The sequence below is a fragment of the Ctenopharyngodon idella genome, chromosome 2 (genome assembly GCF_019924925.1).
Source record: "Ctenopharyngodon idella isolate HZGC_01 chromosome 2, HZGC01, whole genome shotgun sequence".
Classification (NCBI taxonomy): Eukaryota; Metazoa; Chordata; class Actinopteri; order Cypriniformes; family Xenocyprididae; genus Ctenopharyngodon; species Ctenopharyngodon idella.
Window position 1 is genome coordinate 925,348 of NC_067221.1, and position 18,583 is coordinate 943,930.

Below are 18,583 nucleotides of genomic sequence, written 5' to 3' on the forward strand. Positions count from 1 at the left end.
TGATTGGATATGATCGGTTATGATTGGATATGATTGGTTTGTGTGATAAATCCCGCCTTTTGTTTACATGCGCGTTCCACATGTCAGTCTGAATGAACAAAATGATGGCGTCAATGGGAAGACTAATTAAAAAGTAAGTAAACAGATCAACCACTTAGATATCACTGCTTTATGTCACGTCAAAATCAAACTTGAAAGGACCTGAAAACATGATGACTGCTGGGGGTTTTAGTGAACAATCAGCTTGGTGAAATTAAAAATCTTCCTGTCTGTTACAGAGAGTTTACAGAGCATGACTGATGATCCAAAATAAGTTGACTATTAAAAAGAACAGTTAAAAAAAATAAAATAAAAATCAATTCACAAATAAAATATATTGTTTAACCATCTATGGTACAGTGTTGCCTCCAGACAACAGTCTATTTTAGTTTGTTTTTTAATAAAATTAGACTTTTAAATGAACTTTTAAAAAATAAATACATTAACCCTCATGTTGTGTTTTGACCCGAAGAGGATTTTCCCGTACCCGAAAATGCTAGTTAATATTATCGCATTGGACTAAAATTTACTGATTTATTCACCCACAGTCTAACAACTTCCTAAAATTTGTTTAGAATTTTTGTAATTTTTTAAAGTTTTTTTTCCCCACATTGTAACACTTGTGGTTAAATTGCTTATAAATCTCTAATTATGCTACATTATAACTAAATATTGGATTCAATCTTTTTGTCAGCTTCTTTTCTTTCAATTCGGACAGGTTTTGTGTTTATTTTAGGAATTGATCGATCGTAGTTTTTGAGTGAAAAAAAGTGTTTTTTATGGATAATTTTGTCAATTTTACAAAAAAATATGGACAAACATTGCATTGTTTATCACACTAGTGTTGTTACAGTACAGAAGGGATGGAGACTGAAGATGGAAGAGATGGTAGTTTATTAGACAAACTGCAGAGTAAACAGACGTGCAGGTGAGTATTAAGTGACTTGGCAGGTGAATGGTGAGATGAGGATGAATGATACTGTCCTTTTGTGTTGAATAGGTGAGGATCCTGGTAGACGGTGGAAAATGAATGATGCTGGAGACTGGAGACACTCACACACAGACTGGGAACACGAGGAGAGACTTGAAGACGCTGGAGACAGGTAAGTAGATCGCTGGGAGTCCTTGAGGTAAGCATGTAGGTATGTCTAGATGCGAACGAGACCGGACAGCGACTGAGTGTGTGTGAGTGTTTTAAGTAATGGTGGTGATGAGCGTGCTGATGAGGTGCAGGTGCGCGTGATCAGTACTCGGGAGATGGAGTGCGCTGTGATTGGTGGGTGTTGGTGCCTGGCATGTCTGTGACAGTACCCCCCCCTCCACGGCCCGCTCCTGAGGGCCGAGGACCCCGGCATCGTGGTGGCCGTCCTCTTCCACGTGGGGCTGCGTGGAAGGTGTGAAGCAGGTTGGGATCGAGTATGTCATTTCTGGGGACCCAAGAGCACTCCTCAGGGCCGTAGCCTTCCCAGTCCACTAGGTATTCTAGCTGACCACTACGGCGCCGGGAGTCCAAGATCTCACGCACCTTGTAGGCTGCACCGTCGTCCAGGATGAGTGGAAGGGGGGGTTCGGCTGCTGCTACGCCAGGCTCTGTGGAGAGAGGAACAGAAGGGTGGTGAGGTTTCAGGAGAGACACGTGGAATGTGGGGTGAATGCGGTATTGAGGTGGAAGCTGGAGCTGGTACGTGACCGGGTTGACCTGCTTGGTGATGGTGAACGGGCCAATGAACCTGGGACTCAGCTTCCGGCAGGGCAGACGCAGCCTAATGTCTCTGGTTGACAGCCAGACCTTCTGTCCAGGTTGGTAGGCAGCGGCGTTGGAACGGTGAAGGTCGGCTGCCATCCTGCGTCTGCGCAGGGCCCGTTGAAGCTGATGGTGTGCTGAGTCCCAGACCCTCTCGCTCTCTCTGAACCAGTAGTCGACAGATGGAACGTCCGATGGTTCCCCTGACCAGGGGAACAGTGGGGGGTTGGTAACCGAGCACGCACTGGAACGGGGTGAGTCCAGTAGATGGTTGGCGCAGGGAGTTTTGTGCGTACTCGGCCCAACCCAGGTACTGGCTCCAAGAGTCCTGGTGGCCGTGAAAGAAGGTACGGAGGAAGCGACCGATCTCCTGGATCTTCCTTTTCGTCTGCCCGTTCGACTGGGGATGGTAGCCGGATGTCAGACTGACAGTCACACCTAGGAGCGAGAAGAATGCTCTCCATACTCGGGAAATGAATTGAGGTCCTCTGTCAGAGACGATGTCTTCAGGGATACCGTAGTATCTGAATACGTGTTTAAACATGAGTTCAGCAGTCTGCATAGCAGTGGGTAGTCCAGTTAGGGGGATCAATTGCACGGACTTGGAGAATCTGTCCACAATGACGAGGATGCAGGTACAATTGTTGGAGGCTGGAAGGTCCGTGATGAAGTCGACTCCTAGGTGTGACCAGGGTCGGTTTGGAACGGGCAGAGGAAGAAGCTTGCCGACTGGAAGGTGGCAAGGGCTCTTCGAGATGGCGCATTCCTTGCACCCCTGCACATACCTTCTGACGTCGGATGCCATGTTCGGCCACCAGAAGCGCTCCTTCAGCAACGAGAGGGTTTCATTGACCCCCGGGTGGCCAGTGCCTAGTGACGTGTGGGCAATGTGGATGAGTGGAGTGCGCTGTGCTCTGGTGGTGTATTGCAAGCCTGGTGGACAACCCGACGGAGGCATTGGAGGAGGGCATGGTCTCCTCAGACCAGGAGATAGGGCTGACGATGAGGGTTTCAGGAAGGATGGATTCTGGTTCTTCGGGTCTCTCCTCTGGAGCGTGCAAACGAGACAGGGCATCGGCTTTGATGTTCTTGACACCGGTACGGTAGGAGATTGTGAAATTAAAACGGGTGAAGAACAATGCCCAGCGTGCTTGTCTGGGGTTTAGCCTCTTTGCTGCTCGAAGATACTCAAGGTTTTTATGGTCGGTGAGTACGAGGAAGGGGTGTTTGGCTCCCTCCAGCCAATGCCTCCACTCTTCTAGGACCAGCTTGATGGAGAGTAGCTCCCTGTTGCCGATGTCGTAGTTGACCTCCACCGGGTTGAGCTTGCGGGAGAAGGCGGCGCATGGATGGAGTCTACTTGGTGTCCCCTGCTGCTGAGATAACACCGGTCCAACTCCGGTGGAGGCGTCCACTTCCACAACGAAGGGCAGGTCGGGATCAGGGTGGACGAGGAGTGGAGTGGTGGTGAAGGCTTCCTTCAGGGTGTTAAATGCGGTGGTGGCAGTTGGAGTCCAGGACAGAGACTTGGGCTTGTGGCGGAGTAGGTTAGTGAGTGGACCGGTGATGGAGCTGTAGTTCTTGATGAAGCGGCGGTAGAAATTGGCAAAGCCAAGGAAACGTTGGAGTTCTTTGATGGTTGATGGGGTTGGCCAGTTCCAGATGGCATCCACCTTCCTCTCGTCCATCCGGATGCCACTGCTGTCGATGTTGTAGCCAAGGAACTGCACTGAGGGCTGGTGGAAGGAGCACTTTTCAGCTTTTAGGAAGAGATGGAACTCCCTCAGGCGTTTCAGGACCTCCGCAACGTGGTGGCGATGTTCAGCCAAGCTCCGGGAGTAGATGAGGATATCATCGATGTACACCAAGACAAACTTGTGGAGGAACTCCCGGAGCACTTCGTGGATGAAGTCCTGGAATACGGAGGGGGCGTTGACCAGGCCATACGGCATAACGAGGTACACGTAGTGGCCGGTGGGTGTCACGAAGGCGGTCTTCCACTCGTCCCCCTCACATATCCGGATGAGGTTGTAGGCGCTGCGGAGGTCCAACTTGGTGAAAACAGTGGCACCATGGAGATGTTCCAGGGCAGCTGGGACAAGAGGAAGGGGGTAACGGAATTTAACTGTGATGTTGTTTAGTGCTCTGTAGTCGATGCAAGGCCGCAAGCCTCCGTCCTTTTTCGCCACAAAGAAGAAACTCGAAGCAGATGGGTGGATGTAACCTTGCGCCAGGGCCTCTTTGATGTATTCCTCCATGGCCTTCTCCTCTGGGATGGACAGGGGATAGATCTTACCCCTGGGCACTGACTCACCCGGAAGCAGGTCGATTGCGCAGTCCCATGGCCGGTGTGGAGGCAGCTTGGAAGCTCACTGAGGGCAGAAGACGTCGCTGAAGGGGGCGTAACACGGTGGTACGTCCACAGAGCGTTTCTCGATGGGGCTCTCGATGGACGTGGCACAGACAGAGAGGTGTTCAGGACGAGGAGACGGAGGAACTGGGAGCTCCGAGAAACAGCTGGAGAAACATGTGTCGCCCCACTTCAGGATCTCGCCGGTCTTCCAGGAGATGACTGGGTTATGCTGCTCCAACCAGGGATGCCCTAGTATCACGTCAGCGGTGGATTCCTCCAGAACCAGCAGATGTAATTGCTCCACATGGAGGATTCCCACTTGCAACTGGATGGGCCCGACGCACCAACGTACAGATTTCCTGCTGAGAGGCTTTCCGGTCACTGAGTGGATCTGGTAGGTAGATAGGTAGGTAGTTGGATAAACCGTTCGAGCCCGATGGAATCCTAGTATGCAGTGAGACGCAACCGCACTCGAGGGTCCAGACCTTGACGGTAGGTGGTTATCAGAGCCTGTTCGTTCCAGCCACTTGAAGCTGCTAGCTTTCTGAATTGCAAAGCATAATCATTTACAGACATTGAGCCCTGTTTCAAATTATACAGTTTCTCACCAATGGAAGAGCCGGTGGCAGGTTTTCCGAAGACCTCCCGGAAATGATCGACGAAGCCAGAGTAGGACTGGGTGACAGGATTATTCTGGGACCAAATGGAATCGGCCCACTGAAGTGCTTTGCCTTGTAACTGTGAAATTATGAACGCTACCTTGGATGTATCGGTGGGATAATAGTGCGGTTGCATCTACAGGACCAGCGCACATTGCAGGAGGAATCCGCTGCAATCCTCCACCGATACAGAGTAGGGCGCTGGTTTGGCCATGGGACTGGCGTGCATGGGCGGTGAAGGAGTGGTGGTTGTGTTGATGGACGTGATCGCTGGTGGAGGTGAAGGAGGGTTGACGGTGAGTGCTCGGCGCAAAGCGTCAACGAGCTCTTGAAATGGATCAGGATGACTCATGCTGTTGTCTTACGGTGTTGGTCCGGTCTTCTGTTACAGTACAGAAGGGACGGAGACTGAAGATGGAAGAGATGGTAGTTTATTAGACAAACTGCAGAGTAAACAGACGTGCAGGTGAGTATTAAGTGACTTGGCAGGTGAATGGTGAGATGAGGATGAATGATACTGTCCTTTTGTGTTGAATAGGTGAGGATCCTGGAAGATGGTGGAGAATGAACGACGCTGGAGACTGGAGACACTCACACACAGACTGGGAACACGAGGAGAGACTTGAAGACGCTAGAGACAGGTAAGTAGATCGCTGGGAGTCCTTGAGGTAAGCATGTAGGTATATCTAAATGCGAACGAGACCGGACAGCGACTGAGTGTGTGTGAGTGTCTTAAGTACTGGTGGTGATGAGCGTGCTGATGAGGTGCAGGTGCGTGTGATCAGTACTCGGGAGATGGAGTGCGCTGTGATTGGTGGGTGTTGGAGCCTGGCATGCCTGTGACAAGTGTGCTTTAATGTTTAAGCAGGAAATGTGTTTTGAAATGTTTTTATTTTGGTTTTTATTTATTACAAAAAGGCATAAAGTCACACTTGTGGTGTTCATGGTCAAAAATGACCGGCCTACAAAAACAGCTTATAAATCACTTGTTACGCTATTTTATTACCAAATATTGGATTCGATCTTTTTGTCAACTTGTTTTCTTTAAATTAGGACAGGTTTTGTATTCATTTTTGAAACTGATTGATCCCTCAGCCGTTGTATTAGAAACACTCACAGCATTAACATTCGCAACATTAAGGAAACTAGGCTGAGCCAGGAGAAACTATGCTTTTTATTTATTTTATTTTACAAAGGTAAAAGGTTTTGTTGTTATTGAGAGTGTACACAAATAAAAGTAGAATATTTGTAGGGCTGCAACTAACGATTATTTTGATAATCGATCAGTTGGCCGATTTTTTTTTTTGGCCGAAAAACACAAACTCAGTGTTAACCAACAGGCAAGATAAATGTTCAGCAGGAACACACACATTCACTCTGGACACAATCACCTCTTACTGTCATTTCTTTATCCTGTAAATAGGCTATAAGAAACGTCTTACATTTATATTCAATGACATGTTGTTATCCCTTTACAGTCACTACTCTCATAAAATACTTGAATGATATGTTGATTTTTAAATCTAAATTTAACTTTAAACAACAGATATTTCAGCAAAATGAATATTTTTGTGCTGAATATTAATAGACTCCCTCTCTATCGTGTTCCGTCTGTCTGACGCGGGTGCACGCGCCGGCGCTCATTCAGTAAAGTTTGAAGTTTAACGCAGACTGTCAGGACGAGCCTTTATGCAAAATAGAAATGCTCATGTGAATTTGTATCATTTACAGATAAGGATATAACCGTAGAATGAACGTTTTTCGCTGAGGACGCACATGCATCTGTCAAAGCCATTACGCTAATGCATTAGCTTGAAGCTTAAAATAAAGAATTCTCATGTTTTGATCAGCTTTGATCTCGTACCTTTCCTGCAGCTGCTCAATCTGTTTCCTCCACTATTTTTAAAAGCATTTTTATCCATCGAAATGCATTATTCAGTGCTGTAATTTGATGCAACTGGCAGAAGTTCTGTGCACGGTGGGCAGACCCAACTAATAGATAATGAGAATCGTTGTCAATGAGTTTCATTATTGATTTTATCGAATAGTTATTGCAGCCCTAACCATTTGTAGTTTATAATGATGTCTTGCACTAATCTGTATCGCCAAAAATGACAGACTAGGCCTATTTTAATAATATAATTTTCTAATATTTTTTAAATTTCACCTTTGTTGATTATGAAAAGTGAATAGCATGACTAAGGTAGGCTCATAAGATGCGCAATATGTTGGGAGACATGCAGCGGATCAGACATGGTTTGACGACTTCATTAAGTTTTGTTTTGTAGTAAGCCTTTTTACTACAATTTCATTTTGTATAAATTGTATCTTACTTTTGATAAATGTTTCATCAACCAATTGCCCGGATTTAATGAATAGGAAGAAAACCAAGAACGTCGGGTGTGGAATGAATTGAAATGCGTAACAAACGAACCCACCATGTTTCCGCAGCCTTTGAATAAGGCTGAAGCAATACGTCTTTCTGTTTTTATTAAATTTCTTAAATAAATGTCTTAATTACTTAATTGACAAGATATTGTTACGAAGAAACCTTATTACACACCAGCAATCAGTAAACATGATCACATTCAGCAGTCATGTTCAATATATGAACACTTCTATTTAAATGTGCAGTTGTGGCCTAATGGTTAGAGAGTCAGACTTTTAACCTGAAGGTCATGGGTTTGAGTCTCACTATCGACAGGAAATGTAGGTGTGGGGAGTGAATGAACAGCGCTCTCTTCCACTCTCATTACCCACAACTGAGGAGCCCTTGAGTAAGACACTGAACCCCCAATCACTCCCCGGACGCCGCAGCAGAAACGGCTGCCCACTGCTCTGGTGTGTGTTCACTGCTATGGGTGAAATGCAGAGCGCAACTTCCGAGTATGGGACACCAAAATTGGAAACACATCACTTTCACTTCACTTTAATTTGCACAGAATTCACCTGTGAAAGTTAGGAAAGACATCTGTGTGTTTATAGTGCAGCTGATTTTTCAATCTATCACTTATTTGAAGAGTTTCTAAGCTCTGGAAGAAAACCATTGATCTCCCTCTACAGGAACTGAAATAATTATTGACCCATGATCAAACTGTCTTAGTCAAATATGTAAAGCTTGATGTCACGTTTTAATTGTGTGTTTAGTTGTATTACTTTACATTGTTGTGGCTCTGTGTGACGCTGAGAAAAACTGCTCTGACTCAAACAAGTGAGGAAATATTATTATCAGCTACAGTAACATCACAATTAAAAGTAATGTAATATTATAAATAAATGAACAATACTCACGTCAGTGTGTTGAGTCGACAGTGTTTATCCTGCAGTAGAGCAGCGATCTGATTCACTCGTGTGTCTCCTAGTTCATGTTCACTCAGATTCAGCTCTCTCAGGAGTAACAGGTTTTTACCCACAATTCCACTCACATACTGACAGGCTTCATCTGCAGCAGGACTCAAAAACCTGCAGAAGAGACAATTCAGTTCTCAACTAAATGTCTGTTGCATTACAAAAATGATTGATAAGACAAGCTCTAGTTAGTTGTTTAGATGTAACTCTTTTCTTTAAACATTTAAATACACAAATAAATATATAAATACTTGAAAACAAAGTGTAATAGAGTTATTTAAAAGAAATTAGTCAGTCTTAAAGCAAACTCATAAGAACAGAAACGTCCCACAGAGCAGAAGGACAAAAGCTCACTAGATCATGATTTTCAGTATGAATACAGAGTGTGAAATTAAGGCCTCAAGATCTTTCTGACTTTTAAGCAGGAGGAGTGAGAAACATCAGCAGAGAAAACTGGCTTGTGAAACTGCATGTTTGTGAACATCTGGAGACTAATAGTCCTGCTGTAGAGATACAGTGAATCTGGGCTTGATGGAAAACAACTGTGTTCAGAAAACAATTTGACTGAAAGGTTATCAAGAGTTTTAAATGAGAAGTGTGCACAAAAACAAAATTGTGCATGTTAATTGTCAAGGTATACCATACTCCAGAATAGCAGCACATACACTGACCCATAATGTCTATTTGACCTGTAGCTTGTACCACAACTAAACTGTGTTGATGGTTATCATCATCATGACAGAACCCACAGCATCTGATCTGATCTTGATCATTTTGATGCAACAAATTCTCCAGCTTATTCTATAACTAAAATAATATATTTGTTATGAATATTTAGCCTGCATATAACTAATTTTGTATTATTCCATCCCGTCTCACCTCAGTGTCTTCAGTTGACAGTTTGGATCCTGTAGTAAATCATCGAGCTCCTTCACTCCTGATTGTCCAGGATCATTTCCTGTGAGATCCAGCTCTATCAGGTGTGAAGGGTTTGATCTCAGAGCTGAAGCCAGAGCTTTATAACCTTCTTCTGTTACACTGCAGTTAGAGAGTCTAGAACAGGAATGAAAACATTCAGCTGATTAATCAGTTCAACCTGAACAATGTAAATCCTTAAAGTCAATTTTTTTTGTCTTTGTACAAATGTATTGAAAGTTAGTTGCAAAAACTGACAACTGAATATGGAGGCAAACAAACGACAAGAAGAACTGTAATATGTTAGACATCAACATCACTTTCAAGGTTTCAATTATCTAAAACTGTACAGGTGTGAAAGTCTTTGATCTGAATGATCCACAACAAACAACCTGAAAATGGCCGAAAAATGAGGAACTAAAGTTTGGGAATGGACTAATCAAAGTCCAGACTTCAACTCAGACTCATTGTGAGATATTGAGAATAAAGTGTTTTAGTTTAAACTGTTGAAGTGATTTTCAGCATTTTGATTCTTGTATGTGAATGTTATTGACCTCAATCTCTCCAGTTTACAGTGTGAATCCTTCAGTACATCACATAGGTGCTTCACTCCTGTGTTTCCTAGTTTATTCCCGCTCAGGTTCAGCTCTCTCAGGTGTGACAGGTTTGATTTCAGAGCTGAAGTCAGGATGACACACTGTTTCTCTGTAATACTGCATCTATTCAGACTGAAGACAGAAAGAGAAAAGACAATGACTCAGATCTATGATGATCAACTAACATGTTTAGCTTCATCCAGCAGACTTTTGCTGACAAATAAACAGGGATATCCAGGAGCAAAAACATGGAGAAAGACTACACATTGTTCATTTAAATATACTACTGACACTGTAACAATACAAAGGTTGAAATCGGCGATCTATTTATGTTAGTTTACACATTCATTTCATATCATCTTTAAGGTTCTTTCGTGTCAATGTCACTCTTGGTTTGATCACTGGGACAAATGTGTTTATGTCGGTTGTTTTCAGACACATTGTCTACTCTCTAACACTTTACAATAAGCTTTCATTTGTTAACATGAACTACATTAGTTAACATGAACCAATGATGGACAATACTAGAACAGCATTTAATAACCTTAATGTAAGTTTCAACATTTACTAAAACAGTTTTAAATACAAAAGTTTTCTGTTAACATTAGTTAATCCACTGTGAACTAACATGAATAAACTGTGAACTGTATTTTCATTAACTAACATTAACGAAGATTAGTGAATACAGTAACAAATGTATTGATCATGGTTAGCTCATGTTCATTAATACATTAACTAATGTTAACTAATAGACTTTTAAATGAACTTTTAAAAAAGAAATACATTAACCGTCATGTTTTGACCCGAAGAGGATTTTCCCGTACCCGAAAATGCTAGTTAATATTATCGCATTGGACTAAAATTTACTGACTTTATTCACCCACAGTCTAACAACTTCCTAAATTTTTTTTATAATTTTTGTAATTTTTTTTTTAAAGTTTTTTTCCCCCCACATTGTAACACTTGTGGTCAAATTGCTTATAAATCTCTAATTATGCTACATTATCAATAAATATTGGATTCAATCTTTTTTCAGCTTGTTTTCTTTCAATTCGAACAGGTTTTGTGTTTATTTTTGGAATTGATCGATCGTAGGCTTTATTTATTTGACCTCATGTACCTCAGTTTTTGAGTGAAAAAAAGTGTTTTTTGTGGATAATTTTGTCAATTTTACAAAAAATATGGAAAAAATGGCATTGTTTATCACACTAGTGTGCTTTAATGTTTAAGCAGGAAATGTTTTTAAAATGTTTTTATTTATTTATTTATTTTTTATTACAAAAAGGCATAAAGTCACACTTGTGGTGTTCCTGGTCAAAAATGACCGGCCTACAAAAACAGCTTATAAATCACTTTGAAACTGATTGATCGTAGGCCTCATTGATCTGAGCTTATATTGGTCAAAAATGACCGCCCACTGAAAATGAATGGGGGAGTCAAAAATCAGAGAAACGATTAGTGTTCAGCAGCGTGTTCATCATGTTCATGTTCACATATATACATGTGGGCGAGCAAAAATAAAGGTCTCGGACCTCTGCATGTGTGGATACATGAATACTCATGTATCCGCGCACATACACACGTTCATGTACACAAACAAACTATTTTGAGTATTACAGGCTTTTTTTTGCACATAGATGAACTTTATCCTCAAATCAGTGAGGCTCAGATCAGTGAGGCCTACGATCAATCAGTTTCAAAAATAAACACAAAACCTGTCCTAATTTAAAGGAAACAAGTTGACAAAAAGATTGAATCCAATATTTGGTAATAAAACAGCCTAACAAGTGATTTATAAGTCATTTTTCTGCAGGCTGGTTATTTTTGACCAGGAACACCACAAACCATTTCCAAATTTCCTGTTTAAACATTAAAGCACACTAGTGTGATAAACAGCGCAATTTTTTTTCATATTTTATGCAAAATTGACAGAATTATCCACAGAAAACACTTTTTTCACTTAAAAACTGAGGTTCTGCCCATATCACAAGCGCCCCTGGCGACGAAGTGACTATATTAATATAAATATTCATATAAATATAAATAATACAATATAATTAGTGCCGGGATTCTTCACAGCAGTGAATAAATATGTAAATTCGCGTGCTTTGCTTCTGTGCTGTAATGGTCTAGTTGTAGAACTTTTAGCAAGCGTTTCTGAGGTTCTGGGTTCTAATCCGCCCTCGTATCGGGGTTTATTTTCTCATTAAAACCAAAGGTGTTCATCAGTGATTGTTTATCAAGAGCAAGGACACGTTTGTGTGCATTTTGTTTTGTGCTTTTACCAGAACGAAGCACTCGATTGTCTGTGTGAAGACTGCTCATTGTGCACGAGTGCCAAGAGAACTCATAACAGCGACAACGAGCACTCGCCATGATTTAAAAAAAAACACATTCCAGCAACAGATCGCCTCTTATTTAACACAGACCAATGAGTTTCTTAGCGGATGGAGATGTTTCTTTCTTCTAGGTACATCTTTGTGTGACGCGACATGTTGCAAGAAGTAGGGTCGTGGGGACACGTCCCACTCGCAAATTACGGCTATACAATAGTACTTTGAGGAAACTTAAAAATATTCCTCAGAATGAGTAGTTTTGTTTTATTTGTTATATGTCATTTCCACGAGTTTCCAAGAGAGAGGAAAAATATTGAAAGATTGCTTTTGTTGGTCAGAAGAGAGAAATGTGTCAAATTTTCCGTCACTCCCTCAGCCGTTGTATTAGAAACACTCGCAGCATTAACATTCGCAACATTAAGGAAAATAGGCTGAGCCAGGAGAAACTATGCATCTCTTTAGTTTCATACAGATTACATTGCAGGAGAATATTTGTTTTAAATGTGACATTTCAAGCTTTCTTTAGATGTATGTTTCATGTTTGTGTGATAATTATTTGATGAGTTTCAGTTCATTTTTGAGAAGTTTCAGAAAGATTCTCGTAGAGTGACAGCTGAAAGCGCACCCTGTTTTTATTTATTTTATTTTACAAAAGTACAAGGTTTTGTTGTTATTGAGAGTGTACACAAATAAAAGTAGAATATTTGTAGGGCTGCAACTAACGATTATTTTGATAATTGATCAGTTGGCCGATTTTTTTTTTTTTTTTTTTTTTGATTAATAAATTAATCATATAAAAATCCTCAATTTTTTCTTGACAAAAAGAAGAAGGGGAAAAAAAAAAAACACTATTGAGCATCTTGCCCAATGTATTTCAAATGTGCCAACTGAATGCTGTGAGAACGTACAGTGCTTAATTTATTAGACTACCTGTCATAATAAAGAGAGAACACAAATATTTTAGGCTGTTTAACACCAAAAATGTTATTGCCATTTATTAGGCAAATAACAAACTGAAACAACAAAATAGTCATTATTCACACATAATATCCAAAAAAATAACAGTCTCTGTTGTTATTGACTGTAATTGGGCATCTGAAAAAAACAACAACTATAAACTTCACTTTTTATAACAAAAATAATTATATTGTAGCATTAGAAATACTGCTGTGACTAAAGAGCTTACACATACTGGTGGATTAACCATTACAGAAACATGAAAAATGATTTTAGTAATCACCAATACTGACAGTTTAGGACAGCTGTGGCACAAACCTTACATTGGGTGGCAGAGGTCTAATAAATTTGTTAAGCACTGTACAGTGAATATAGTGTAGGCTAAATCTCTACATTACAAAATGAAGATAGTAATAAAAATAATAAAGAAAAACACAAACTCAGTGTTAACCAACAGGCAAGATAAATGTTCTGCAGGAACACACACATTCACTCTGGACACAATCACCTCTTACTGTCATTTCTTTATCCTGTAAATAGGCTATAAGAAACGTCTTACATTTATATTCAATGACATGTTGTTATCCCTTTACAGTCACTACTCTCATAAAATACTTGAATGATATGTTGATTTTTAAATCTAAATTTAACTTTAAACAACAGATATTCCAGCAAAATGAATATTTTTGCACTGAATATTAATAGACTCCCTCTCTACTGTGTTCCGTCTGTCTGACGCGGGTGCACGCGCCGATGCTCATTCAGTAAAGTTTGAAGTTTAACGCAGACTGTCAGGACGAGCCTTTATGCAAAATAGAAATGCTCATGTGAATTTGTATCATTTACAGATAAGGATATAACCGTAGAATGAACGTTTTGCACTGAGGACGCACATGCATCTGTCAAAGCCATTACGCTAATGCATTAGCTTGAAGCTTAAAATAAAGAATTCTCATGTTTTGATCAGCTTTGATCTTGTACCTTTCCTGCAGCTGCTCAATCTGTATTGTATTGTATCGGTAGTGTATAATGATGTCACTAATCTGTATCACAAAAAAGATGGACTAGGCCTATTTTAATAATATAATATACTAATATTTTTTAAATTTCACCTTTGTTGATTATGAAAAGTGAATAGCATGACTAAGGTAGGCTCATAAGATGCGCAATATGTTGGGAGACATGCAGCGGGTCACACATGGGTTTGACGACTTCATTAATTTTTGTTTTGTAGTAACCCTTTTTACTACAATTTCATTTTGTATAAATTGTATCTTAATTTTAATAAATGTTTCATCAGCCAATTGCCCGGATTTAATGAATAGGAAAAAAACCAAGAACGTCGGATGTGGAATGAATTGAAATGCGTAACAAACGAACCCACCATGTTTCCGTGGCTTTTGAATAAGGCTGAAGCAATACGCCTTTCTGTTTTTATTAATTTTTTTAAATAAATATCTTAATTACTTAATTGACAAGATATTGTTACAAAGAAACCTTATTACACACCAGCAATCAGTAAACATGATCATATTCAGCAGTCATGTTCAATATATGAACACTTATATTTAAATGTGCAGTTTTGGCCTAATGGTTAGAGTCAGACTTGTAACCTGAAGGTCATGGGTTTGAGTCTCACTATAGACAGGAAATGTAGTTGTGGGGAGTGAATGAACAGTGCTCTCTTCCACTCTCATTACCCACAACTGAGGAGCCCTTGAATAAGACACTGAACCCCCAATCACTCCCCGGGCGCCGCAGCAGAAACGGCTGCCCACTGCTCTGGTGTGTGTTCACTGCTATGGGTGAAATGCAGAGCACAACTTCCGAGTATGGGACACCAAAATTGGCCACACGTCACTTTCACTTCACATTAATTTACACAGAATTAAGCTGTGAAAGTTAGGAAAGACATCTGTGTGTTTATAGTGCAGATGTTTTTTTAAATCTATCACTTATTTGAAGAGTTTCTAAGCTCTGGAAGAAAACAATTGATCTCCCTCTACAGGAACTGAAATAATTATTGACCCATGATCAAACTGTCTTAGTCAAATATTTAAAGCTTGATGTCACGTTTTAATTTTGTGTTTAATTGCCTGTTTAATTGTATTACTTTAAATTGTTGTGGCTCTGTGTGACGCTGAGAAAAACTGCTCTGACTCAAACAAGTGAGGAAATATTATTATCAGCTAAAGTAACATCACAATTAAAAGTAATGTAATATTATAAATAAATGAACAATACTCACGTCAGTGTGTTGAGTCGACAGTGTTTATCCTGCAGTAGAGCAGCGATCTGATTCACTCGTGTGTCTCCTAGTTCATGTTCACTCAGATTCAGCTCTCTCAGGAGTAACGGGTTTTTACCCACAATTCCACTCACATACTGACAGGCTTCATCTGCAGCAGGACTCAAAAACCTGCAGAAGAGACCATTCAATTCTCAAGTTCTCTAGTTAGTTATTTAGATATAACTCTTTTCTTTAAACATTTAAATACACAAATAAATATATAAATACTTGATAACAAAGTGTAATAGATTTATTTAAAAGAAACTAGAGCGACACTCAGTCCTAAAGCAAACTCATAAGAACAGAAATGTCCCACAGAGCAGAAGGGCAAAAGCTCACTAGATCATGATTTTCAGTATGAATACAGAGTGTGAAATTAAGGCCTCAAGATCTTTCTGGCTTTTAAAGGGGTGATGAACTGAGAAATCGAATTTTCCTTGAGCTTTTTACATCTAAGCGGTCATCATACTATAAGAATATCCTGTAAGTTTCAGAATTGAAAACTTCCTTGTTAGTCCAATAAAAGCTTTTATTGACACCAGACCCAACAAACGACTTTTTCAAAGTGGGGATCTAAAGGCAGGAACACACCAAGCCGACGGTCGGCCGTCGGGCAGTTTTTGTTCGTCTCCCGACTAAGTTTTCTCAGTGTGTTCCGCACCATCAGTCCTTCAGGCCATATGATCATTCCGATTGGCTGTTCAGCTACTGCCACCTGCTGGTATGGAAAGCCATTTCATCTTACGCAGGTGCAGAACAGACGTGCTAACGGGCCGTAGGCTGTCGAGCGTCGGGTTGGTGTGTCAGTGCAACTGACCCAGACGCTGCTGACGTGAACCAACCCCGCAGTCTGCTTTCATCGCCACTAGTTCGTCGGTGTCGGCTTGGTGTGTTCCCGCCTTATGACGTCAAAGGGCAACAAGCACCCCCTCTGCAGAAGAAGATCAACGCCTACTTCATCACTGCCTGTTTAGCCCCACCTACATGTAATAGGTAAATAACATAGGCCTATGTGGTGCTAAACCAGATCGAGCTACCAAGCAATAAACATGTCGTTGAGGATTACAAAATATTGTGCAGTGCCTGGACTCGACAGTAATGCAACATGTCAGTAACTGTGTTAATTCTAATGCTTGATCTGATATTAATGATTCATGTACAGTCAGATGTTCTTTGTGTGTCAGTAAATCCAACCCGTGACTAAATGTCAAATTGCGTTGTTTCTCTTAGCAGGATGAAAATAATCTGGTATTTAAACTGTGATTAAATTATATAAAGAAAGCGATCAAAGAAAGCTCCCTTTGTAATCATTGGAGCAGCACAGGGTAGGAAAAATGCCTTTTATTTCTAAATTATGACAATTTTGGATGTAAAAAGCATACTAACATTATAAGTGCACCCTAGGAAACATTATAAAACAATAAAACAATGCAGTTCATGACGCCTTTAAGCAGGAGGAGTGAGAAACATCAGCAGAGAAAACTGGATTGTGAAACTGTATGTTTGTGAACATCTGGAAACTCATAGACCTGCTGTAGAGATACAGTGAATCTGGGCTTGATGGAAAACAACTGTGTTCAGAAAACAATTTGACTGAAAGGTTATCAAGTATTTTTAATGAAAAGTGTGCACAAAAACAAAATTGTGCATGTTAATTGTCAAGGTATACCATACTCCAGAATAGCAGCACATACACTGACCCATAATGTCTATTTGACCTGTAGCTTGTACCACAACTAAACTGTGTTGATGGTTATCATCATCATGACAGAACCCACAGAATCTGATCTGATCTTGATCATTTTGATGCAACAAATTCTCCAGCTTATTCTATATCTAAAATAATATATCTGTTATGAATATCTAGCCGGCATATAACTAACTTTGTATTAATTCATCCCGTCTCACCTCAGTGTCTTCAGTTGACAGTTTGGATCCTGTAGTAAATCATCGAGCTCCTTCACTCCTGATTGTCCAGGATCATTTCCTGTGAGATCCAGCTCTATCAGGTGTGAAGGGTTTGATCTCAGAGCTGAAGCCAGAGCTTTATAACCTTCTTCTGTTACACTGCAGTTAGAGAGTCTAGAACAGGAATGAAAACATTCAGCTGATTAATCAGTTCAACCTGAACAATGTAAATCCTTAAAGTCAATTTTATTTTGTTCTTTGAACAAATGTATTAAAAGATAGTTGCGAACACTGACAACTGAATATGGAGGCAAATAAAAGGCACAGAGAACTTTAATTTACCTTTAGTTTAAACTATTAAAGTGATTTTCAGCATTTTGATTCTTGTATGTGAATGTTACTGACCTCAATCTCTCCAGTTTACAGTTTGAATCCTTCAGTACATCACATAAGTGCTTCACTCCTGTGTTTCCTGTTATATTTCGTGTGAGATCCAGCTCTATCAGGTGTGAAGGGTTTGATCTCAGCGCTGAAGCCAGAGCTTCACAACCTTCTTCTGTTACACTGCAGTTAGAGAGTCTAGAACAGGAATGAAAACATTAGGCTGATTAATCAGTTAAACCTGAAAAATATAAAGTGAATATTAAAGTGAATTTTATTTTGTTCTTTGTACAAATGTATTGAAAGTTAGTTGCAAAACCTGACAACTGAATATGGCGGCAAACAACAGGAGAATAAATGAAAGATAATTTCGGTCTATCTCGATGAATTACCACACAGAGGTACACATTAATATAAGAATGATGTTTTCTTTTTGTCTCTGATAGACCACCATCAACTTTAATTTAAAAAACATTCATTATATCTAGCTGTTATTTATATCTAGTTTCATACATAAGTTTCTTCTTACAGTAAATGGGAACGACGTTAAGACCAAAATAGTACGAGTGGAGGTAAACTCGCATCGCCTCAGCTCATCAGCTCCATCTTGTGCACAGAGCCTATTTTGATCTTTAACATTAGATCTTTCCTTTACTTCGAACAAAATGATTGCTTAATGTTGATTCAATATTACTCTTAATGAAAAAACAACAAAATAGTACAATAACAAACTCAGTTACATTAAACATCACATTTTTTAACAAAACAAATAGGACTGATGACATAGTATACCTGCGTTGTAACAGAAATAAATTATAAAAAATTGGATTTGGATTTTCCCCTTAATTTAAAACGAATGCTTAGTTTGTGGTTCATTACTATTTTTTAATGAAAAACACAACAACAATAAAATGACAGACAAACAAAAAGACAAACTCACTCATATTAAACAAATAAATGCAACTTTTACTAACACATGTTCTTGCACTTTTACCTCTGGCATCGACCTGTCAGTCATCGCGCCTCACTCTTGTCAGGTGACTCCTATTGCTCAACT

At 40.2% G+C, this 18,583-nt stretch overlaps 1 protein-coding gene across 1 annotated transcript in view; it reads right to left on the reverse strand.

Moving 5' to 3' along the window:
* Positions 1–18,583, reverse strand: part of LOC127504736 (NACHT, LRR and PYD domains-containing protein 12-like) — a 595,457-nt gene that overhangs the window by 230,519 nt on the left and 346,355 nt on the right. Inside the window, exons 76-78 of the mRNA XM_051879684.1 lie at positions 9,613–9,786; positions 9,023–9,196; positions 8,087–8,257 (exon numbers count right to left, since the gene is read on the reverse strand). Coding sequence (XP_051735644.1) covers positions 8,087–8,257; positions 9,023–9,196; positions 9,613–9,786 — 519 coding nt within the window. The remainder of the gene's footprint in view (positions 1–8,086; positions 8,258–9,022; positions 9,197–9,612; positions 9,787–18,583) is intronic.